The sequence below is a fragment of the Neoarius graeffei genome, chromosome 12, assembly GCF_027579695.1.
Source record: "Neoarius graeffei isolate fNeoGra1 chromosome 12, fNeoGra1.pri, whole genome shotgun sequence".
Classification (NCBI taxonomy): domain Eukaryota; kingdom Metazoa; phylum Chordata; class Actinopteri; order Siluriformes; family Ariidae; genus Neoarius; species Neoarius graeffei.
Window position 1 is genome coordinate 39229362 of NC_083580.1, and position 26731 is coordinate 39256092.

General features: G+C 42.9%; 1 protein-coding gene across 3 annotated transcripts in view; it reads left to right on the top strand.

Annotated features, from left to right (window-relative positions):
* ebf1b (EBF transcription factor 1b) overlaps positions 1-26731 on the top strand; it is a 295483-nt gene that overhangs the window by 218831 nt on the left and 49921 nt on the right. For all 3 annotated transcript variants that reach the window (XM_060935874.1, XM_060935876.1, XM_060935875.1), the window contains exon 11: positions 11957-12045. In XM_060935874.1, coding sequence (XP_060791857.1) covers positions 11957-12045 — 89 coding nt within the window. The remainder of the gene's footprint in view (positions 1-11956; positions 12046-26731) is intronic.

Genomic DNA, 26731 nt, shown 5'->3' on the forward strand with positions numbered 1-26731 from the left:
TTTCTTTATTCTCCCTGTTTCCCTTCCTCCTCCACCCACTCTCCATAGCTCAGACCATCCTCTTCTCTGGATCATTATTGTGAAATATGATGAGGCATGCATCTGTCCTCATGAAATTTCAATGAGCATTGATTTGTCTGATTGCAAGAGATCACTCACAATGTGGTCAAAGAGAGAGAGAGCAATGGAGCCTATTTGCTCATTAATTCATTGCTGAGGTACTTCCTCCATCCATCCATCCATCCATCCATCCATCCATTATCTGTAACTGCTTATCCTGTGCAGAGTCACAGGCAAGCTGGAGCCTATCCCAGCTGACTATGGCCGAGAGGCAGGGTACACCCTGGACAAGTTGCCAGGTCATCGCAGGGCTGACACATAAAGACAAACAACCATTCACACCTAGGGTCAATTTAGAGCCACCAATTAGCCTAACCTGCATGTCTTTGGACTGTGAAGGAAACCGGAGCACCCGGAGGAAACCCATGCAGACACGGGGAGAACATGCAAACTCCACACAGAAAGGCCCCCATCGGCCACTGGGCTCGAACCCAGAACCTTCTGGCTGTGAGGCGATAGTGCTAATGACTACACCACCATGCCACCCTGAGGTAATTCCTGTCATATCAATTTGACATTTTACTTGACATTAACCAATATTTTTAGTGGTGATTTTTGCAATTTTATTCCATTGAAACAGTTATTAAGGCCATGCTTGTTTTGTGATACTTTAACAACCTGATAATTACCAAATCCACAGCAAATTTAGTCTGATAGCCTCAATTATCACATACCCTTAAACATCTTATGGATACAAACGGTCTTTGGATTTCTACTCCAGTTTCTAAGCAGAGAACATTTACATTTTAGCATTTAATTTGACATTTGGGTGGCATAGTTGTGTAGTGGTTTGCACTGTTGCCTCACAGCAAGAAGGTTCTAAGTTCAAGCCCAGCAGCCGACGGGGGCCTTTTGGCCCTTTTCCACTACCCTTTTTCAGCTCACTTCAGCTCGCTTCAGCTCACTTCAGCCCGACACGGCTCGCGTTTCGACTACCAAAAACCAGCACGACTCAGCTCGTTTCAGCCCTGCTTAGCCCCTAAAACTCACACCGTTTTGGAGTGGGGCTGAAGCGAGCCAAACCGTGCCGAGTGAGGCTGGGGGTGTGAGCAGACACTCCCCTGTGCACTGATTGGTGAGGAGGAGTGTCCTCACATGCCCACACACGCCCCGCGAGCGCGCTGGGATCTGTAAACACCGCAAACCCGGAAGGAGAAGAATTACGAATTACGAGAATTTCTGAAGCCTTATGCGCCTCGCCTCATCTATACGCTCTTGCCAGTATCTGTTGGCGTTGTCGGTGACAACAAGCCACAGCACCAAGACCAGCAACACTAACGACTCCATGTCCTCCATGTTTATTGTTTACTATCCGGGTCGTGAGACTACCGCTTAAAAGCTCACTGATGTCACTGTTTGCGCTGCTTAACGACATCACGTGACGTCCACCCACTTTCGCTAACTCCACCCAATGTGTCCACCCACTTCCAGCCAGCACGGTTCAGCGCAGTTGTAGTCGAAATGCAACTCCAACAGCCCCGCTCAGCCCGACTCAGCACGGCACGGCTCAGCCCGACTCAGCCGCGTTTGTAGTGGAAAAGCGGCATTTGTGTGTGGAGTTTGCATGTTCTCCCCATGTCTGTATGGGTTTCCTCCGGGTGCTCCGGTTTCCCTCACAGTCCAAAGACATGCAGGTTAGGCTAATTGGTGGCTCTAAATTGACCATAGGTGTGAATGGTTGTTTGTCTTTATGTGCCAGCCCTGCGATGACCTGGCAACTTGTCCAGGGTGTACCCCGCCTTTTGCCCGTAGTCAGCTGGGATAGGCTCCAGCTTGCCTGTGACTCTGCACAGGATAAGCAGTTACAGATAATGGTTGGATGGATGGAAGAAGTACCTCAGCAAACCCGTGTCTGCATGTGTTTCCTCCGGGTGCTTCGGTTTTCCCCACAGTTCAAAGACATGCAACTGGGTTAACATGGGGTGGCCTCAGGCTGAGGTGCCCTTGATTGAGGTACCTACCCCCCAACTGCTGCTCAGGTGCTGTTAACATGGCTGCCCACTGCTCTGGGTATGTGTGTGTGCTTATTACTCATGTGTGTGCACATGTGTGTGTTCACTGCTTCAGATGGGTTAAATATAGAGAGGAATTTCACAAGTACATGTGATGAATAAAGTTGTTGTTTGTCTTCTTCTTAATGATTTAGCTGATGCTCTGATGCAGAATTACTTACAAATAATGCTAACAGTTGAAGATGCATTGATACAAAGCATCTAGCTAATCTGCAACAGTTAATTCATTAAAAACAGGAAACAAATGGTGGCTTGTAAAAGTGTTAGTCACCTACATGCATAAATAATATCAAAGACAAGTAGTAATGAAAGAGTAATTTTAAACCTAAATGCATAATTAAACATGCAATGATTAAAAATGAATCAGCAATACAGAAGGTATACAAAAATACTGCCTGAAAAGTAAGGTATGGAGTAAAGAAGGAAACTTTTTGTCCCACTGAGGAGTCAGGATGCCAAAGCTGAGAGTGGCTGCACTACAAGCATGCTTAGACATCAGAGAAACACATGCCAAGCACCCAAGTTGTCCTGAAGGTGTATAGTGCTGAACCAGGGTATGAGATAATGTGCTGTGGAGCCCTTGTGCTTGCTGTGACAGGAAGGGGTGGCATGATGGTGCAGCAGGTAGCATTGCTACATCATGGCTCTAGGGTCCTTGGTTCAATCCTGAACTCAGTTACCACCTGTGTGGAGTTTCTGTTGGATTTCTTCTTGATTTTCCAGTTTTCTTCCACCTCCGAAATGATCTGGGAGGTGGATTGGCGACTCTAAATTGGCACCAAGTGTGATTGTATATGTGAATGTTGCCTTGTTTTGGATTGGTATCAGGTTCAGGGTGTATTTCTATCTCATGGTCAGTGTTCTCAGAATAGGCTTTGCATCAGCATCAGGCTTACACTATTCAGTCGTTAGCTAAGCATTACACTTTACTGTAGCTATGAAGATAAATATCAATTCCTGAGGTGTGCTCAAGTGCCCATCAGAAATAACTGTTTAGAAATGTATGATTTAATCCATCCATTATCAGTAACCACTTATCGTGTGCAGGGTCACGGACAAGCTGGAGTCTATCCCAGCTGACTATTACCCTGTCCACACTAGGGATTTTGTACCGATAAGAAACTACTTTCGTACCGCAATACCTGTCCACACTAGCAACTATACCGGTACTGTAGCGGTATAACTGTATCGGTACAAAACCCACAAATGTATGGGTTTCGTACCGGTACAGTATCGGTACTGTAGCGCTTCACGTAGTGTGGACAGATGAAGCGGTTCTGTATCGATACAAATATAATGCGCATGCGCAAAGTCACACACCTCAATCGATGTCTTCGCTGAATAAAATAGTGAAGAACGGAGGTTCATTTGTTTCTCTCAACTGCCTCGCGCATTTTATACGATTCGACTGAATAAATGACCACCAGAAATACAGACTGTACATTGACAACAAAAAGCACACACACGTTGTTTCATCCGTACGGAAGCCGAGAGAGGCCCTTCATATAATCCTTTTTTTATTCACCTTGTTATCCCGAGATAACGACATAATTAATTCAGGATCTCGAGAAAACAACACAACTAATTCGAGATCTCGAGAAAACAAAACCGTTATTTCGAGATCTCGAGAAAACAAAACAATTATTTCATGATCTCGAGTAAACAGCTGAGAAATGGTTCATTCAGGTGCACCAAGAGACTTGTGATATGCTGACTTTGGGGCTATTTCTCATTCTGTATATACGCAACTTTGGTCATTAGAATGTCTGGAATAATCGATCACCTAATAAGGCAATATTTTGATCAGGGGTTGACACAGGGAGAGATTGCATTAAGTCTTTTAATAAGGGATAATTTCAAAATTAGTCCGCGGCACCTCCGCAGAAGACTGGCCCGGCTTTGTCTCTACCGACGGAGATACAGTGATCCAGCTGAGATCATGAAATAATTGTTTTGTTTTCTCGAGATCACGGAATAATTGTTTTGTCTTCTCAAGATCTCGAAATAATGGATGCCATATATTCTCGGAAGGAAGTTACTCGGTAACCACGGAAACATTTCGTGCACGCGCATTTCAACTACCATGAAAGAAAACCGCAAACATTTCTCGCTAGTGTGGACAGATGCACTAAACTGTACCGGTATACTTTGTATCGATACAGTTATACCACTTTCGTACCGGTATAAGTGTGAACACAGCATATGGGCTAGAGGTGGGGTACACTCTGGACAAGTCATCAGATCATCACAGGGCTGACACATAGAGACAAACACTCACATTCACACCTATGGTCAATTTAGAGCCACCAATTAACCTCACCAATTAAGTTGCTACACTATCTATCGCTTCTCTGCTTTTTGAATTCTATCAGGATTGATGATGATTACTGAAACATATTTGTGCCCTTATGGTGCTGCTACAATATATTAGCACTAATGCTTGCTTAGCTAATGCATGTACCAGTCAAAAGATTGGACACCGCTACTCATTCATAGTTTTTTTTTTAATTGTGACTATTTTCTACATTGCAGAACAATACCGAAGACATCGAAACTATGAAATAACATATGGAACATACAGTATATGGAATTATGTTGTAAACAAATAAAAATGTTTTAAAAAAAAAAAAACTGTTTCATCATTTATGCCGCTTTTCCACTACAAACGCGGCTGAGTTGGGCTGAGCCGTGCCGTGCTGAGTCGGGCTGAGCGGGGCTGTTGGAGTTGCATTTCGACTACAACCGCGCTGAACCGTGCTGGCTGGAAGTGGGTGGACACATTGGGTGGAGTTAGCGAAAGTGGGTGGACGTCACGTGATGTCGTTAGGCGGCGCAAACAGTGACATCAGTGATCTTTTAAGCGGTAGTCTCACGACCCGGATAGTAAACAATAAACATGGAGTCGTTAGTGTTGCTGGTCTTGGTGCTGTGGCTTGTTGTCACCGACAACGCCAACAGATACTGGCAAGAGCGTATAGATGAGGCAAGGCGCATAAGGCTTCAGAAATTCTCGTAATTCGTAATTAGGGCCCGAGCCCTATGGGCGAAGGCCCTATTGTTCTTGTAAGAGTTCACTATTATTAGGGCCCGAGCCCTATGGGCGAAGGCCCTATTGTTCTTGTAAGAGTTCACTATTATTTATTCTTCCGTCTTCTTCTTTATTTTTCTCGGCTGTTGGGCCATTTTCGGGGCACTTGCCATGGGCGAAAACGCACGAAATTTGGCACCAGTTCCGAGAATTGCCACCGCTACTCAGACCCAAAAGCCCAAACTTGGCCGGGGCTCAGGGCCTCTATAGCGCCCCCTAAGTCGTTGTGATTTTGGTCTCCCGCATTAAGGTGCCTGGTTGCCATGTAGTTTGTAGTAGTGGCATGCCATTTGGTACGCATATGTATCTCACTAAGCCGGACAAAAATGTAATGCCAATGCGTTAGCCACGCCCAACAGGAAGTGAGGTAATTTCACTTTTGTGCGAAATGCATGGCCACGAACACGGCGCAACTCCTCCTAGACCGTTCATAGGAATGTCACCAAAATTGATACACATCATCTACAGACATTGCTGACAAAAGTTACTAAATACGTTTCACGTTGGATTAACCGTTCAGAAGTTATACGTCAATCAATTTTCGATGCAAAATTTTACATGCTTAAAAATTCATAACAAATCTTCTGATTGCTCAAAACTGCTCATACTTCACACGCAAATCACTCATTGGGCTTCTGACATGTTACCCAATTTCTGTGATATTTCGCCACTGGGGGCGCTATTTTTGGGCAAAAAATCCAATCTTTCCTCAAATTTGGTCAAACTTCACGGCCACCCTCTTACTACCTCCCATGTCATGTATACCACATTTTGGGAATTTTCGTCCATGGGGGGCGCTGTTATTGGCCGTCGCAATTGCTCCAAAACGGGTTTTTGGTAAATAATTCCATAATGCTTTTCCTTCACACCACTACCTCGTGATAGTGCGTTGCTGTTGTAGACACTTACTTTTCCAACTCATAATCGCTCATGTACAGCATAGCACCACCTACTGACATGGGAAAAACCAAAAAATTTATTCTTCAAAAATCTATATCTCATCTTCTATTTACTCAATTGTCATCAAACTTCATACGCAAACTCTTCATAGCTCACCTGACATGTACGCCAAATTTTCTGCACTTTCGCCCCTGGGGGTGCTGGTTATGGCAGAAATGATATTGCAGCTTCTGATTTGTCAGACTTGGCAAGCAAACTCTTTACAAGACCCTTATTGGGGCGCTTGCCATGGTCGACAACGCACGAAATTTGGCTCCTTTTTCTTAGACTGCCACCGCTACTGAGAACCAGAAGCCCAGATCCAGGCGGGCCTCAGGGCCTCTATAGCGCCCCCTAACTCGTTGTGATTTTGGCCTCCCGCATTAAGGTGCCTGGTTGCCAAGTAGTTTGTAGTAGTGGCATGCCATTTGGTACACATATGTATGTCACTAAGCCGGACAAAAATGTTATGCCAATGCATTAGCCACGCCCAACAGGAAGTGAGGTAATTTCACTTTTGTGCGAAATGCATGGCCACGAACACGGCGCAACTCCTCCTAGACCGTTCATAGGAATGTCACCAAAATTGATACACATCATCTACAGACATGGCTGACAAAAGTTACTAAATACGTTTCGCGTAGCGTAAACCGTTCAGAAGTTATACGTCAATCAATTTTCAATGCACAATTTTACATGCTTAAAAATTCATAACAAATCTTCTAATTGCTCAAAACTGCTCATACTTCACACGCAAATCACTCATTGGGCTTCTGACATGTTACCCAATTTCTGTGATATTTCGCCACTGGGGGCACTATTTTTGGGCAAAAAATCCAATCTTTCCTCAAATTTGGTCAAACTTCACGGCCACCCTCTTCCTACCTCCCATGTCATGTATACCACATTTTGGGAATTTTCGTCCATGGGGGGCGCTGTTTTTGGCCGACGCAATTGCTCCAAAACGGGTTTTTGGTAAATAATTCCATAATGCTTTTCCTTCACACCACTACCTTGTGATAGTGCGTTGCTGTTGTAGACACTTATTTCTCCAACTCATAATCGCTCATGTACAGCATAGCGCCACCTACTGACATGGGAAAAACCTAAAAATTTATTCTTCAAAAATCTATATCTCATCTTCTATTTACTCAATTGTCATCAAACTTCATACGCAAACTCTTCATAGCTCACCTGACATGTACGCCAAATTTTCTGCACTTTCGCCCCTGGGGGTGCTGGTTATGGCGGACATGATATTGCAGCTTCTGATTTGTCAAACTTGGCAAGCAAACTCTGTACAAGACCCTTATTGGGGCGCTTGCCATGGTCGACAACGCACGGAATTTGCCTCCTTTTTCTTAGACTGCCACCGCTACTGAGAACCAGAAGCCCAGATCCAGGCGGGCCTCAGGGCCTCTATAGCGCCCCCTAACGTGTTGTGATTTTTGCCTCTCGCTTTAAGGTGCCTGCTTGGCATATAGTTTCTAGTTATTATTATTAGGGCCCGAGCACCGTACAGTGCGAGACCCTATTGTTTTTGAAGGATTATTATTATTATTTTTATTATTAGGCCCCGAGCACCGTACAGTGCGAGCCCCTATTGTTGCCATGTGTCCAATTCTGTGCTTTGTCGCCATTGTGGGTGTAATGTCTCTTGCCGAAGAAGCTGTGGAAGGTTTTTCGTGGGGACGCATGCCCCCGCCCCCCTTGGCCGCTGGCGCGAGGGCCCGTCGAGGCCGCTTGCGGCTTTAATTCTTCTTCTTCCGGGTTTACGGTGTTTACAGATCCCAGCGTGCTCGCGGGGCGTGTGTGGGCGTGTGAGGACACTCCTCCTCACCAATCAGTGCACAGGGGAGTGTCTCCTCACGCCCCTAGCCTCACTCGGCTCGGTTTGGCTCGCTTCAGCCCCACTCCAAAACCGTGCGAGTTTTGGGTGCTAAGCAGGGCTGAAGCGAGCTGAATCGTGCTGTTCTGAGGTAGTCGAAATGCGAGCCGTGTCGGGCTGAAGTGAGCTGAAGCAAGCTGAAGTGAGCTGAAAAAGGGTAGTGGAAAAGGGCCATTTGATTCTTCAGAGTAGCCACCTTGATGCCGCTTTGCCCACTATTGACATTATCTTAACCAGCTTCATGAGGTAGTCACCTGGAATGCTTTTCAGTTAACAGGTGTGCCTTGTAAAAAGTTAATTAGTGGAATTTCTTGCTATCTTAATGCATTTGAAATCAAAGAGTAAATAGTAAATAATAACTATTCAGTAAATAGCCCTATTCAACAACTGTGGTAATCCATATTATGTCAAGAATCGCTCAACTAAGTAAAGAGAAATGATAGTACATCATTATTTTAACATATGAAGTGTCTTTTAATTAATAAAAAGAAAGAACAAACATTGAATTAAAAGGTATGCCCAAACTTCTGACTGGTACTCTGTCACATTTTAGCATTGAGAAGTTACCATGTAACATAATATCTCCAACTTGGCCTCAGTGCTATTTTAGAGCAGTTAACTGCTATAATTGCCCAGGGAGAACAATAAACCAGCATCTCCAAGCAAACTGAAGCCATGTGGGAGTACAAAGAAAACAATAAAACAGTTTGCAAAAGGAGAGCCACATGGAGTTATAAATACTCACGGTGTGGTTAGCACTTATTTTACATGTAGAAAATATTCTACTGGCTATAGTGAAAGTTTAGGCCAACAACAATCCCACTTCCCCATTTTAGTTGGAGGGTACATGGGTACAGATTTAGTTAATGTACAGTACTTTGCAGAAGTCTTAGGCACATGTAAAGAAATGCTATAGACCAAAAATGGCTTAAAATAATGAAATGAAATGTTTCAACATTAAAAAATATTATAAACAGCAGTAAGCTATAATAAATGTAACAAAGTCAATATTTGGTGTGAGACAACCCTTTGCTTAAAAAAAAAGTAATCTCAGGTACAGTTAGTGCATTTTTATAAGGAAATGAGCTGTAGGTTTTACTGAGCATCTTGCAGAACCAGTTACAGTTCTTCAGGACACTTTGACTGTCACACTTGCTTTTTAATTTTGCAGCAAAACCCAGTAACCTTCACTATGTTTTCTTTTTTAATCTGAAAAATGGTATCTTGTGTAATATGCTCCTCAGATACAAACCTTTTTTTCTGTAATATTTAATTTTGTGCTGGAAAACGAATATTTGGAACTCGAAAATGGTTTTGTACTGACTCGATAATGTGGAAGTCAGAAAATAGAAATCTATAACAAAGTTTGTATGAAAAAATAGGGTGCCTAAGACTTTTGCATAGTATTGTATGTCCTTTGACATGTGTGACATCATTAATAAACAACTGATAAAAGATTATTTGTAGGCTTACAAATTATGCAATTTGTATGCAAATTATGCAAAAAAGGATATCAGTGGATTTAGAGTGTGTGTGTGTGTGTGTGTGTGTGTGTGTCAGAGAGAGAGAAATTCATTCTTTTCTAAGAAAGGCTTGGGGCATTCTGTAAAATTTGGTGTATTGTTTTCAGTGTTAGAGATGTTATTGTTGTTATTCTACTACTTGTGCTTGGAATGGGATTTTAGAATGTACTGATATCTAATAATTTGCATGGTATGTCATAATTTTTAATGGGTATATTGTACATTGCTTTGGATAAGAGTGTCTGCTAAATGCCTGTAATGTAATAATTTATTTTATTTACTTTGTATGTTATTCAGTGATGGTTCAGAATTAGACATGTATGATGGGAGACTAGTTTAGTTTTGTATTTCTCTGTCAGGCTCCTTCGTACTCCATGGCAGTAAGTGAAGGTTTATCCTCCATAACTATGTTTACATGTAGCCTAATAATGAATTAATAATTTAATTCACCTCAGTTAGAATAGAGAAAACTGACTGGAATACAGTAAACTGATATCTGATCATGCGAGGTTGGTATGAATTTTAATAATGTGCTAAATAGATGTGCTACTGGTGCCAATAATAGTTTTCTGAGAAAACACAGTTTGTTATGCATGTAAATACAAAAAATAGAAATACTGAGCAATTATATTAAGCAGGTTACCATTCCAGCAGTAGCCCTGGGACATTTATTAGCTAAATAAGCCTGCAAGGAAGCTAACTAACATTTAACATTTAGCTAGTTTTCATCTATTTCGGTCCTGATTGTTAGTCCTGAAGTTGAACTGTCTACTTGGTTAGACCCTGAACCATTGAACCAGTTGCTTGAAAAGTAAGATGAGGTTAAAATCCTTGCTTGCAAAAAGTTCACATAAACAGGTGATGATCGACTGTCACAAAGGCAACTCCCACCATCACACATCAACTTTTCTTATCCCTTCACACACTCACACACTGAAAATAATTTGTGCATCATTGATTTACACATTCACATTTCATTTACAACTGCTATTTTTTTCTCATTCACATATAAAATTATGTTTTTCATACCCTTTTTCCACACCTTCCAAGTAATTTGTGCAATTTCCTTTGTATGTAAATGTTCATATACAGTGGCACATTTCAGTGCATTGAATATTGTTTTACAAGCTCTAAAAGTTTTTGATCATTTTCTGACTCCATGAAACAGTCATGTCAATTTAAAGGTGATTGATTGATATGATTAAGTTGAGATACTGTAGCTGACCCAGAATGCAAATATATAAAACTTTCAGACTCATTCAAGTTATATTAAAATCCTGAAAAATACCTACTTAAGTTTCTTAGGTTTTCCCTCATATTGGATGACATATTAACGTCATAATAACTTTATTAGAATTGACTGAACTGTGACCATCTGCTCCAACTGACAGGAAAGCACCCAACTCCACTTTCTCTCTATGAGCCATCAACCCCTAACACTCTCTCAGTCTCACACCATCCAAACCACATTTTGGTTTTCTCTTCCTCTTTTCTTCTGCATTTTAAAAGTCCTGCTTCATGAAGTGGTGGGGGAAAATTGCTATTTTAAAACCATGTATAGACTATAAATGAAAGAGTTCATGGTCCGAGTTCCTAGGTCAGTCTTAGCATTGGATAACATAATGATTTAAAAAAGTATAGAACAACCAAACACTGATACTAGATCAGCATGTTGAGTGCCTACAGTTTCTTACTGACAAAGACATTTCTCAAAACATGGAACACTTCATTGTCTAGAACACATTATCTCTATTTGCAGTTTGGCCTGAAAACTGCTTTCAAACAGTAGCCTTTTGAAAACAAAGCACTGCCATAAATGCAGCCATAGTTTTTTTTTTTTTCATCTCCATTTTCTTTCTGTTAATGAACCAACTTTTGTGAGATAGCTTGTAAAATTTTCTCCCAGTCTTCATGTTCTTTTAGATGACTGATGCACTTTCATGTTTCTGACAAGATAAAGACTTCATACACAGTAATTGCTGTACCAAATGCACCATCCCAATGCATCAAATCCCAAGAATGCAATTTTGTACCTGTCTTTACACATTCAAGTAGAATAAATGCAGGTAATCATAGGAAAATGCAATGGCTTCCATTAAAACAGTTGTACAGTATATTTCAATGGCACTTTCTGTGGTGTCAAACCTGCAGTGATTTTGCTGGAGTGTAATTTTCCTTCATTTCCTCATGTTATAATTTTATGAAGGACTTTGATTTATTGATTTTTGACTTGCAACTTGTATATCCTGGCAGTTACTTTTTTGAGTGGACCACTGAAAAAAATATCTGTAATAACATTTAACGCTAAAGCAGCAATTAGCCATTTAATGGTGGAACCAGTCATCTATAGAATAATGTTGTAGAATTAATGATGTGTGTTTTTCAGCTTTAAATGAGCCCACCATTGATTATGGTTTCCAGCGGCTACAGAAGGTCATCCCTCGGCATCCTGGAGACCCAGAGCGCTTGCCAAAGGTAACGCTTGTTCATTACATTTTGTCTAGACTTACAGAGTAAATACAGATACTATCACACATGTATATTAGAGAATCAAAAGGTTTTCATAATACTCTTCTAAAGTGTCTACTGATAACAAATGATCCAGATGTCTAAGTTTCCCTCATTATTGTTGGTATATATTTATTGACAACAGTACTGACAGTAAAATATGAAGACATGGATCTGACAGAATCACTATCAAATGCTCATTGTTAAGAGACAGCATTAATTCAGATGTGTTAAAAGTACATGTTACAGTTTGAATGAAATATGACAGCACAACAAATGTAAAAAATATTCAAAGTGTGTAAGCAGGATATTTGAATATCATTCAGTTTCAAAAGAGGATTTCTCAAGCAGCTAAAATTGGGTAGGTCTTAGATTTAAACAGTGTATCGTGATTAATTTATTTAATTTGGAACAAAATAGTTAATGCCAGTAGATTTATGCCCCATTCACACTCACATTGAAAACTGTATATTTTTTTTGTTATTATGCAGTAATGGTGTTGTGTGGGAATGGGAGCAAAATGGCAAAGACGAAACATTAATCTATCCCCTGGCAACCTAGTGACATTTACAGTAATATTTTGCTACGGTTCCAGTTTGAATAGGAGCCATTAGATTTAAATGTTGTGACATTGCTGGCAGTGAAGTAAATTATGATGTAATGATATTGCAACAGAACTACTCATACTGCCTCAGTATAAAGTTGTCAGATCACAGGCATTTACAGATGCAATTGCAGGGGAGAGCGGGTGCAACACAAACTGCAGACAAAGCCAAAATGTGAGTCAGAAATTATAGTCAGGAAACAGGGGTGGGTCAATTGATCAGCAAACAGCACAGTGTAGGGCAGACAAGAAGATGAAGTTGAATGAGATCAGGAACAGAGGTCGTTAACAGTAAATAAGAAGATAAATAGAAGGCTTGGTAAAGTCAGGTATGGGACACAAAACGATACTTTGCGAGAAGTGCTTGTGACTGCTGAGCTTATATGGGGTTGGGGATTGCGAAGTAATAGGCTACAGGTGAAGTGATTAGAATTCCGGTGACGGGGGGGGCTGTGGCTCTTGGGAAGTGTAGTCTGGTGCGGCCATGTTTGGAGGCTGCTCCAAACTCAAGTTTTCAGTGCTGTTATTGACAGAACACACACACACACACACACACACCCCTCCCGAGGAGCGCCATCTGGGGGCAACCTCTTTCCTCAGTCGACCTCTCCTTCTTGGTGCAGGCTTTTCAGGATGCTGGCTGTGGAATTCTTAAGTGAGGAGTGGGTCTAAGCTGTCCTTGGAACTGACCCAACTGGGTTCCTCTGGGCCATAACCTTCCCAGTCAACCAAGTACTCGAGGTGCCCCTGTCTGTGGCGAGAGTTGAGGATCTTGTTCACTTGGTAATGGGCTCACTTTTGATGTCTGGGGAGGGTTTTTCTTGGGTGGGTGTGTCTGAGGCTAGGGCCCTTGGATTTCTCAAGCAGCTAACATAGAAATCTGGTTTGAGGCATGATACATGGAAGGTGGGTGCCATTCTGCTGTGAGGAGGAAGCTTGAGTCTACATGAGCCCTTGCTGATTCTGTGGAGTACCTTGAATGGGCCAATGAACCTGGCCTGTAACTTCTTGCAAGAGTTAGAAGCGCTGAGGTTTTTTGTGGACATCCATACTCTGTCACCTGGGGCATATTTTGGAGTGGCGCTCCTGTGCTTGTCAGCATAGTGTTTATACCTGATGTTCACCTCCTCCATCCTCTGGTGTACCTCCTCCCCGACTTGTTGACTTTTCTGGAACCATGTGTCGAAGGCTGGAATCTGTGTGGTAATGTCGTCCCACGGGAGGAGTGGGGGTTGGTAGCCGAGTACGCACTGAAATGGGTTAACTGAGTGGCAGAATGTTTGAGAGAATTTTGTGCATACTCGGCCCAAGGAAGGAAACGTGCCCACTCTTTCGGGTTCCGCATGCAGTAGATGTGAAGAAATCAGCTCATTTCTTGATTTGCCCATTCTGCCTGCCTGTTGGACTGAGAATGATATCCGGAGGTGAGGCTAACACATACTCCCAGCCTGTCCATGAACCTTGATCAGAGTTGTGAAATGAACTGGGGACCTCAATCACTGATGTTCTCCGGTATCCCATAATAATGGAAAACATGGTTAAACAGTTGTTTGGTGGTTTTGAATGCCGTAGGAAGACCTGGTAGTGGGGTGAGTCTGAGGGTTTTGGAGAACCTGTCAGTTATAACCAAGATGACTGTGTAACATTGAGACTGTGAGAGGTCAGTGAGAAAGTCAAGGGTGATGTGTGACCAGGGTTGCTGGGATACTGAGAGAGGACATAATTTACCAGCCAGAGGAACTCTGGGGATCTTGGCTTGGGCACAGGCAGAGCAAGACGAGACATAGTGGTTAATATCAGATATCATGTTTTCCCACCAATACTTGTGTTGAAGGAGCTGGTAGGTGCATTGGCTGCTGGGATGTCCAGTGACAGGAGAAGAGTGTGCCCAGGTGATCAGTTTACCTCTGAGTCTAGGTGGGACATGCAAAAGGGCTGGGAGGGCAGTTTTCTGGTGGACTTGTGGATTGAGCTTGTCTGATTTCTTTGTCGACGTCCCAGGTGACAGCTTGCAGAAAACATTCGGGTGGAAAGATTGTAGTAGGTTCTGATGGTTGAGGTGGGGAAGTAGGAATTCTGGAGAGAGTGTCTGCTTTGATGTTTCTGGAACCTGGACGATAGGAAATGGTAAACTGGAATCTGGTGAAGACAGTGCATGTCTGTCCTGATGCGGGTTTAATCGTTTAGCTGTACTCAGATATTCCAGGTTCATGTGGTCTGTCAGGATCGTGAATGGGTGTGCTGCACCCTCCAGCCAGTGCCTCCACTCCTCCAGGGCCAGCTTGACAGCCAAGAGTTCTTGATTCCTGATATCATAGTTTCACTCAGTGGGTGTGAGTTTCTTTGAGTAGGAGATGATGGGATGTAACTTAGGTCATTCTCCAAGGTGCTGCAATAGAACCCCTCCGACTCAAGTTTCTGATGTGTCCACCTCCACGACAAACAATTTAGAAAGATCTGGGTGTTGAATTATAGGGGCTGTGGTGAAAGCTTCTTTCAGGTTGCTGAAAGCCTGATTGGCTGCTAGACTCCAGTGGAGGCAATGGGGTCCCTTCTTCAGAAGACTAGTGAGAGGAGCCATGACAGAGCTGAAGCCGCAGATGAAGTGGTGGTAGGAGTTGGCAAACTCCAGAAAGCATTGAAGCTCCTTGATGGAAGTGGGAGTGGGCCAAGATGTTACAGCAGCAACCTTGGCTTGATCCATACTCACGGCCTCCGAGCTGATGATATATTCCAGGAACGAGATCTGGCAGACAGGAAACTCACATTTCTCAGCTTTAACATATAGGTGGTGCTGGAGCAGGTGAGAGAGGACAGATCTGACATACTCATGATGGGTGCTTTCATCTGAGGAGTAGATCAGGATGTCATTGATATAGGCGATTATGAACCTCCCCAACATGTCCCATCATTGATGCGGCACTGGAAGACACTGGGCATGCAAGAAAGGCCATAACGCATGACCAAATATTCAAAGTGACCTGCCATCATGCTAAAAGCAGTCTTCCACTCATCACCCTCATGTATCCTGACCAAGTTGTAAGTGCTGCGAAGGTCAAGTTTGGAGAATATTTTGGGTATCCTAGGATGATGTCATGATTTGAAGTCGGGGTGACAAGGAGAGTTGAGTTATCTGTTCTGTGTGGATGGCTCCTACTTGAATCTTGAGGGGAGTTGTTTGAGTTGAGACCAGTCCTTCCCCTATAGGGCCCCAGTCAATAGCTTTCAGTTTGATGGGTCTCAGAAGGGTGTAGGTGGAGAGTTGATACCTCTGTATAATAGTGCTGTTTATGAAGTTTCCCTCAGCCCCTGAGTCTATGAAGGCAGAAAGTACATGGATCGAGTTTGATAGCTTTAATAACACTGGTACTTGGAAAGATTGTGAGCTGTGAGACGTTTCTGGACTCTCAGGGCTGGAATCCTTGCTTGGCTGAAGATCCTGTGGAGGCCCGAGTAGGGCACTTAGAGATCTGATGACCAGTCTCTCCGCAGTAGAAGCAGAGACCCTCCCTTCTTCTCTCCTTTTCTGACCTTAGCAGTCGCATACGGGAGATCTCCATGGGAGTTCCAAAGTTCATACTGGGAGAGGAGGTTGGAGGTAGTTGCAGTGAGGGTCATTTGTGGAGAAGGTGATCCAAGTGGATGGCCAGATTAATGAGAGAATTCACTGAGAGATGTTCATCGTGGTGTGCTAGCTCGCTGAATACTTCTGGAAGCAGACCTTGTCAAAATGCAGCTTTCAAGGCTGGCTCATTCCAGCTACTGACAGTGGCTAAGGTGTGGAAATCCAGTGCATATTCAGGGACGCTCCTTGCTAACTGTAGGATTGTCAGCAGGCTCTCTCCAACCTCTATACCTTCAGGCTGATGATCAAACACTCTCATGAACAACTACAGAAAATGGTCATAGGATGTAGTGTGTTCGCCCCCATGCATCCAGACAGCACTTGCCCACTGAAGAGCCTTACCAGTGAGAAGCCCGATAAACTGGGAGATCTTGTGTTTGTCTGTGACTCCAGTGAGAGCGAAGAAATATAGTGAACATTGGAGGAGGACTCCCTTGCAATTGGAAACCTCCCCAGAGAACTTTTCAGGCAGAGGAATGCTATGAGGCATACTGGCAGGTGATGAGGGTCCTGTGAGGACGGCCTGTGACACCACAGCAGAGAGTTGTGACATCCTGATGTTTAGATCGCTAATCATCTTCTGGTGCTCTCCTAAGAGATGCCCCTGTACATGGATTGCAGTCTGCTGAACTTTGTCTGCTGCATCCATGAGGGTGAAGTATCCTGTCAAATTGCAGGCATTTATGGATACAACTGCAGGGGAGAGTGGGTGCGATGCAAACTGCAGACAAAGCCAAAACGTGAGTCAGAAATTGTAGTCAGGAAACAGGCATGGGTTGATCAATCAATGAACAGTGCTTCATAGAGCAAACAAGAAGACAAAATTGAATGAGATCAGGGACAGAGGTTGTTAACAGGAAGTCAGAAGCTAAACAGAAGGCTTGGTAAAGTCAGGTACAGGGCACAAAACAATACTTTGCGAGAAATGCTTGTGACTGCTGAGCTCATATGGGGTTGGTGATTGCAGGGTAATAGGCTGCAGGTGATGTGATTAGAATTTCCGTGATGAGGGTACTGTGGCTCTTGGGAAGTGTAGTCCAGAGCAGCAATGTTTGGAGGCTGCTCTGAACTCAGGTTTTCAGCGCTGTTATTGTCAAAAGTAACCATCAGTGAATTGAAAACAAACAAACATTGGCAGATATCAGAAAAAAAAATTTATAAATAGCTTTTGCTTGAACAAAACAAATGTTTGGAAACAGGAAGAGAACTCTCTCAACACAGATGTGACACAGCTCAACTCATGCCGTGTTCCTAACAAGCTAATATCTAAGCTTGGGCTTTTCACAACAGTGGACTCATGAATTATATCTCATATCCAGTCTCGCATGTTTTAAATGTTTTGTGGAGGCTCGTGTTCCATAGCATTCCGTTAAATGGTGGTGTAGTGGTTATCACTGTTGCCTTGCAACAAGAAGGTTCTGGGTTCAAGCCCAGCGGCTGGCAGGGGCCTTTCTGTGTGGAGTTTGCATGTTCTTCTCATGTCTGCATGGGTTTCCTCAGGGTGCTCTGGTTTCCCCCTCAGTTCAAAGACATGTGGTTAGGTTAACATGGGGCAGCCACGGCCTGAGGTTGGGCTGAAGTGCCCTTGAGCAAGGGCACCTAACCCACAACTGCTCCCTGGGTGCTGTAGCATAGCTGCCCACTGCTCTGGGTGTGTGTGTGTTCTCATTGCTCATTTTTGTGTGCGCATGTGTGTGTTCACTTCTTCAGATGGGTTAAATGCAGGGGTTAAATTTCATTGTGTGTTTAAGTCTGTGCTTGGGTGTCTCATCTCATCTCATTATCTGTAGCCACTTTATCCTGTTCTACAGGGTCGCAGGCAAGTTGGAGCCTATCCCAGCTGACTACGGGCAAAAGGCGGGGTACACCCTGGACAAGTCGCCAGGTCATCACAGGGCTGACACATAGACACAGACAACCATTCACACTCACACCTATGGTCAATTTAGAGTCACCAGTTAACCTAACCTGCATGTCTTTGGACTGTGGGGGAAACCGGAGCACCCGGAGGAAACCCACATGGACACGGGAAGAACATGCAAACTCCACACAGAAAGGCCCTCACCGGCCATGGGGCTCAAACCTGGACCTTCTTGCTGTGAGGCGACAGCGCTAACCACTACACCACCATGCCGCCCTGTGCTTGGGTGTATGTGTGACAAATAAAGGCTTCTTGGCCTCTTCTCTCTCTTGTTAAATACAGTCAGCTGGGAATACACAATATCTATTACTTTTCTGTATGTGAAAGGGGCGTTATTGACCTTGTTACATACACAGTACGCATTATACCAGTACACAGGTGTGTTTGTAATTCTTTATGATCATTAAGAGCATGCTTAATAAAAAAATGTATTTAAGAACAAAGAAGAAAAGGGAAGTTTGGGCTTCCATGCTCAGACTGCTGCCTCCGCGACCTGGCCCCAGATAAGCGGACGAAGACAAGACGAGATGAGACAAGGAAGCACATTTATTGTGAAGCCATGTTCGGAGGACAGTCATGATCTTGTGCTTTCATGCTGTATTTGTCAGGTACGAGGTAGGAGGCAGATGTAAGTGCAGAGTTAATTTTAATAAGAAAGTGCAAACACACACAGGCAAACAGTCCAAATCGGCAGGCAAAATCCAAAACATAAAACAAGCAAAGGGTCAGGTGAGGTGCAAACAGGATATCACACATGCAATGAGAAAACGGGAACAAGGAATAGGTACAGGAATCAGGAAACCAGGACCTCAAACATGGGTAACAAGGCTTGGTAATGCATACTGACGTAGCATAATACTTCGCACCAATAGTGCATCTGAACAGTCCTTATATAGGTGCACATATAGAGCCTTAATTATGTTCAGGTGAAAGTCATTAATGGCATGCATGCTAGAGTCCACTTGGTGCATGCACAGCCCATGGTGTGCCTTCAGGTGCACGTGCCACAGCGTGCAGGACTGATAGAACCCCCCCCCCCCCAAAGAGCTCCCTCCAGGAGCAAAATTCCATCCTTCTAGGCTCCAGTAGGGGCTCAGGTTCAGGCTTAGGAAATGACTTGGGCTTTGGACTGGACTTGAGCTCTGGGGATGGCTTGGGCTCAAAGCAGGAAGTGAGCTCCAACTTGGACTTCAGGCTGTACTTGGGCTCCAGGATGGACTCAGACTCAAGCTTTGGAGATGACTCAGACCCAGGACTTGACTTGGACTCTGGACTTGATTCTAGTTCCAACTCTGGACTTGACTTGGACCCTGGACTTGACTTGGATTCAGGACTGGATGCAAGTTTGAGCTCAGGACTTGACTTTGACTCTGGACTTGACTCTAGTTCGAACTCTGGACTTGACTTCGACTCTGAACTGGATTCAGCCAGTGGCTCGAGCTCTGTCAGTGCATTGCTATGGTCCTGGCCAGGTAGCAGGACAACAATGACGTCTTCATGGCCGGGTGGCGGCTGGATGACGACGCCTTCATGGCCAGGCAGCGGAGGGATGATGACATCTTCATGGCCGGGCAGCAGCAGGACGACGACGCCTTCATGGCCAGCTGAGGCAGAGGTCACTCCGTTGGCTTCTAACACAGGTTCTGGAACAGGCTCAGGTTCTGGCATTGGCTCAGACTCTGGAGCTGGCACTGATTCTGGAACAGGCACCAGCACTGACTCTGACTCTGGTGCTGGCACTGGTTCTGGAACAGACACTGGTGCTGACTCTGACTCTGGCACTGGCACCAGGGCAGACACTGACTCTAGCTCTGATGCTGGCACTGGAGCTGACTTTGACTCTGGCACTAGCACTGGTTCAGGAGCTGGCATTGGCTCTGGCACTGGAACAGACGCTGGCATTGGCTCTGATGCTGGAGCTGGCACTGGCTCTGACATTGGCACTGGAGCTGGCTCTGGTTCAGGCATGGGTTCTGATGCAGAATCTGGTTCAGGCATTGATTCAGGTGCTGGCTCTGGCTGAGAAACCAGCTGTAGAAAGGCAGCCTCTAGGAGGGGCTCTGGAACAACAGCCTCCTCTGCTGTCTCTGCATCGGCCACTGGAGGGAGCTCAAGAGCAACAGCCTCCTCTACTGCGACTGTGTCAGCCAGTAGAGGGAGCTCTGGAGCAATGGCTTCTTCCACTGCTGCTGTGTCGGCCATCGGCATGACACCCCCCCCAAAAAAAAAATCATGGGATTCCTCCTTTTCCAAAGATTCAAAGTAGAACTGGAGCATGGCTAAGAAATTCTGTGAGCTCCGCAGGCACGGGTGTTCTACTCGGATCAGGTACTCCACCCATTGGTCGTCCAGCTATAAAAGTTAGCATGAAGCTTACCCAGAGAGGTTCTGGAGATTTGGGCTCCTCAAGGTCCTCAAAGAACAGATTGCACTCTAAACTGAATCCCTTAGGATGATATATTTCATAGTAGGGTGGTGGGGGACTCCAGTCAGAACTCGGACGGAAATATGAAGTGAGGGGTTGAGATAAGGGAACCTGATAGATGCAGGGAATGGCAAACTGTAATACTTCTACTACATCCATTTCTTGGTGAAGTATTCTGTCTGATACGAGGTAGGAGACGGATGTAAGTGCAGAGTTAATTTTATAAGAAAGTGCAAACACACACAGGCAAACAGTCCAAATTGGCAGGCAAAATCCAAAATGTAAAACAAGCAAAGGGTCAGGCGAGGCACAAACAGGGTATCACACACAAGGAGAAAATGGGAACGAGGAACAGGTACAGGAGTCAGGAAACTAGGAAATCAAACACGGGTAACAAGGTTTGGTAATGCATACTGACATAGCATAATACTTTGCACCAATAGTGCATCTGAATGGTCCTTATATAGGTGCACATATAGCTCTTTAATTATGTTCAGGTGCACGTTGTTAACAGTGCGCATGATAGAGTCCGCTCGACATGCGCACGCAGCCCGGGGTGTGCCTTCAGGTGCACGGGCCACAGCACACAGGACTGACAGAATTGTTATCCCATTTCCACTTCAGTGGAATTTTTGTTTGTTTGTTTTTTGTGACTTTTTGGCTTCAGGACTTTTAAGTGTTTCCAGACCTTTCATGATTTAACATGAGGATCTTACATCAGAGTGAGAATTGTACATTATAAACAGACTAAGATGGCTGACTCCTCGCTCTGATGTCATTGTGGGCTTGTAGATAAGACTTGTGCAGAAATGATCGCTGTTCGTAAGTCATTAGCAGCTGCTGCTGAAGCATAAGGAGAGTTACATCATTTCTGCATCATTGATAGTGTGTTCTGTGTGCTGATGTGTGTCAAAGCCAGACATATTAAATGTAGTGTGGTGCTGCTGGAACAGTGCATGATTTTCTCCTTAGTTCAGTGAGTATTTTACGCGTACACTGTGGCTTTTGCAGAACTTCTTTGTGAGTGCGCATGTGTACATTATATGTATTAATAATTAATCTGCTCCTGAGTTTCCTGGGGAATAAAACCCACATAAACACACAAAGACACAATTATAGAGTTAATAAGGGTTAAATAAATGCATCTACATTAGTCAATGAGCTCACAGACCAATGTGACTAATTGCAGTAAATGACTCAGTTTTGTGTCTGTGTTGCTGTGATTGGATGTGTGTGTGCGTGAGACAGACAGACAGATGTAAGTGGTGGCAATATAAGCATTTGGTAGGACTTGTGTAGTGTTTGTGAGTGTTTCATTACCCTACCGGACCTGTTTCATGCAGTAAATTAAATGCCTATTGTCAGAAAGCAGGCACTCACGGATGTAAGTGCAGGGGAGAGCAGGGATGCAAACAGGAAGTGCATTCAAATCAGTAAGCAATCTTGTAGTCAGAAAGCATGCAGGGGTCGGTCGATCGGCAAACAGAATAGTAGAGAGCAGACTAAAGAGTTAAACGGGTAAACATACCAAAGGTTCAGGAAACTAGAGGCAGGCAGACAAGAAAGGCTTGGTATAACTGGGTAAACAGAATGATACTTCGTACTGAAGGTGTGTGACGTAGAGGCTTAAGTAGTGCTGCTGATTAACAGTTAACGACAGTCAGCTGAACTTAATAAGAGGGAGACGGGGCACTGTGAACTTTTTCTGTTGTAGTAATAGGTGTCAGTAATGGCGGTGTGAGTCGAAACTCTAACCGAACTACAAACATGTAATCCATGTTTGTAGTTTGGTTAGAGTTTTGACTCACAATGCCATTACTGACACCGATTCAAAACTATATTTTATATTCTGCATCTTATATTCAATATAATCTAAAGAAACTCTACATAAAATATTTATAGACAGTCAATAAATAAAATAAGTAATAAATAAGAAAATCTACACAGTAAGGCATGAAATAAAAATCCTAATCAATCAAAAATATTCAATTAAAAATACACAAAATACATGACAAATGATCAAATACACATCAAATATTTCAGGCATAGTTCAGGCTGGGTGTTTCATATTATATCATTAAACTCAGTTACATTTGTGTTTTAACTGTACAGGAAAATTCACGTCAGTCTCACTTTAATAAATTACACATCACTGTAGATTTTTTAAGGGGGTTCACACCGGAATTCCCCTCAGTTTATTTCCTCTCAGTTTGACAAATATGAATATTGTGAGATTCCAGGAAAAAGTAACTTGAAAACTCTCCAGGAAATGCATGTTATGATTGATTTGCTCAGTGTGTGTGTTTGTGTGTGTGTGTGTGTGAGAGAGAGGGAGTACAGTGTACAGTTAGTGAAGGCATATACCGGTATATATCAACCATCTATCTTTTGCATATGAAGAGTGCAGATAATTACCCCAAACAATAATTTTGAATTGTTTCCCTGTACTGAGAAAGAATGAAAAACATCTTTAAACTGACTTACAATAGAAAATCAAACTCATACATATAATGTATATTACATATAACCCCAAATTCCTTCCTCTGTAAAAGTAGTCCCATCTCTGACAGGGCAACCTATACAAACTATAATAGTTGTTGGTTTGAGTATTTCAGAAACAGCTGATCTCCTGGGATTTTCACATACAACAATCTCGAGAGTTTGCACAGAACGGTGCAAAAGCAATTTAAAAAACAAATAAAAACCATCCAGTGAGCAGCAGTTCTGCAAGAGCTCAAAGGAAAATGGACAGACTGGTCTGAGGGGTTTCATGTCTGTAAACCAAGACCAGGAATCTGAGGTTACATTCTCACCATAATTGGGCAGGTGAAGATTACAAAAGCACAGTTTGGACTTTTTGCAATCCTCAATGGTTCAGTTTTTGTGAGCCTGTCCCCACTGTCACCTCGGATTTCTTGTTTCGGCTAATATGAGTGGAACCCAGCAAACCTGTCTGGCCATTCTCTTCCAGGGTCTTCTCATGTTAAGCATTGTATGCTTCTCAGCTCAACATGGTTGTAAGGAGCCATTATTTGAGTTTATGTAGTCTCCCTGGCAACTTGAAGCAGTCTGGCCATTCTCTTCTGAGCTATTTGGGCCTCAGTGGATATATTTTGTCTTTTTCACCATTCTGTGAAAATTATATAGATTGTTGTGCATGAAACTGTCAGATTAGATACTCTATTCAAACCCATCTCACACCAACAACCATGACACTGTCGAAGTCACTGAGTTCACAATTGAGTTACCCCATTCTGATGTTTAAATCAGTAATTGAAGCTCTCGATCAGTATCTCCATGGGTTTATGCAGTACAAGCAGTGGAGGTGTGGGGGTGATTATATTATCCTTTATCCTGGTCAGGATTATGATGGATCCAGAGTCTGTGCTAGGAACACTGGGCATGAGGCAGGAATACCAGTCTGTTGCACAGCACTATGCAGTGTGTGTGTGTGTGTGTGTGTGTGTGTGTGTGTGTGTGTGTGTGTGTGTGTGTGTGTGTAAGTACAGGCACCCAAGAGGTGATCTGTCACGGTGAAGTCAGCTTGTGCCTCCCAGCAGGTCAGCCGATCGAAACCGTTGCTGCCCAGACTTTATTATTGCTCCACCACTAGTAATTGAGTCATAGTGTGTGTGTGTGTGTGTGTGTGTGTGTGTGTGTGTGTGTGTGTGTGTGTGTGTGTGTGTGTGTGTGAGAGGGAGAGATCATTTCAGTACCTCTGACATTCAGATCAGCACTAAACACAATGAAGAGGTCAGAAATAGGGAGATGTACCATGCTGCTTGTCTACTCTTTCCCACTCTTTCTTTCTCTCTATCTGTCCCGCTCTCTCTTTTTTTATCTATCTCATTTTTTGGCAGCTCTCCCAGCTGTCATCATCAGCATCTTTCTCTCGTTCACGCGTGCACACACACACACACACACACACACACACACACACACACACACACACACACAGTGTGCTGTTCATTGATTTTTTTATTTATTTATTTATTTATTTATTTATTTATTTATTTTTATTTCTATTTTTTTTATTGAGGTAATAACAGTTTGTTGACAGGACTCACTTTTCAGCTGCAAGCTTCATTCATACTGCTCCTGATTCAAATTCAAATACAGGATGGGACACACACACACACACACACACACACACACACACACACACACACACACACACTTGACACAAGAACATAGACTGGAAAATGTACGGTCCACATTCAAAGTCAATTAAACTTGCCAATCAGATGAAAGTAATTTTAGCAACTGTGTGCCTCTGCATATGGGGAAAAATATATTTATGAATTTTCAGTCTTCGGACAAGCTATTGAGATAATGATGTAATTATAATTTCACAATTCCTTAACTCTCATATTCTGGGCCTTCATATATCTTATTCTTTTCTAAGGAAATGCCACAAATGTCAGTGGATTTTAAAATCATTATAAAAACACACCCTCACTAACTAATTACCAACCCATACATAACAGAGGCAGTGTCACAAACAGAGTGGCAGACAGTGAAGGACAGATGGTGTAGTGGCCCATGTAAGGGGATTAGAGGAGAGAGACAGAAGTCTGAATGGCTTATTGGGCATTCATACCACCACCGAAGGAGTTAATGCACATTGGGCAGTTTCAGGGCTTTTTTTGGTCAGATTAGTGTGTGTGTGTGTGTGTGTGGGGGGGGGGGGGGGGGGGGGGGGGGGTACGAGTGGGCACATGACCAGCACTTTTACAGCTATTATTAATCAAATTTGAGCATAATGATGCAGTACTGGCATAAAAAAAGTCATTAAAACACAATGCTGTTATGTGTGAATGACTAAAAGCTTAAAATATAAAGCACTTGATGTGTCATTCCTGGTGATGTTATCACATTTTTCAAATCTCCTCTCATTTTCTGATGTCATATTCTTTTTAACAGGATGTGTGTTTGATGATATCATGCTGCTTTTGTTAAAGTTAGTTATAAAGTGAGATTAAAATGAGGGAAGCATTTTCTATCTTGTATTACACTCAGTGTCCTGTAAATTCATGCATGTGATCACACATACCATGATGTCAGATACTTGTTTCTGATTGTTAGCAATGGAATATTTGTTCAGCTGTTATTCATGGGTTCATTAAAAAGTGTAGTTTCATAGTATTGCCTTCTGTTAGCACATCATATACTATGAACTGGAAATTGAAAGAAAAGCTGTTTTTAAATAAAATGAGTTCATAATATCCTAAATGTATTTATGAAGCATGAAATAATGATTGATTTGTTAGTGAATAAGAACAGAAAGCCAAAACATATTGTGCTCCCCCTGTGTCTGATAAAGTGTTAATGCTAGCATCTGGACAGACCGTATTTTCCTCTCCTTTTATTTCTTCCTGCTATATTTGGTGTTTGTGTATTAGAGGCAGAGAAAGTAAAGTCACCGGGATGATAAAGCTATTTGTGACTTGTTATAAATTCAGCTGGTTTCTATCTGCTTGTTTTTAATGCAAATGTGGAATGAATGTCCAAAGAGACTAAAATGAATTGTCATAGAATTAGCTAAAATTGTCAAAAGGATTGTATATTGGTTCATTAAGGGTCATTAAAAAGTGTTGATGCTTAGCTGAGGTGGGGAAAATGATAAAAGAGGACAACAGGGATGTTTCTATAATGTAATGATTGCCTGTCTTTTGTCTGATGGGAAATGTTTTGGCAGCATTATGAATGTTACAGTATGTCTTGAAATTATGCTACAGTTATGACCTTGAGATGCAATTCAATAATCTGTTTGGTCTTATGTCAGTATTGTGAACTGAATATGCTTCAGTAGCACCAGGAAGTTCTTGGAATATTCAGAGGATATCTCTGTGCTTGCATCTCTTTGTGTCTGCTTGTGCTTAGTTGGCACAATTTGGTTGCAAGCCCTTTAAAATATTCACCTAACAATATTTAATGCAAACACCATTATTTACATTTCAGAAATTAATTTAACATTTGCAAAACACTTTGGCTGGCAAGACCTTTTGTCGACACATACAACTTGACTCTAGATTGCTGGATTGTTTTATTTTGTGAAAATAATTTTGAATTAAAAAT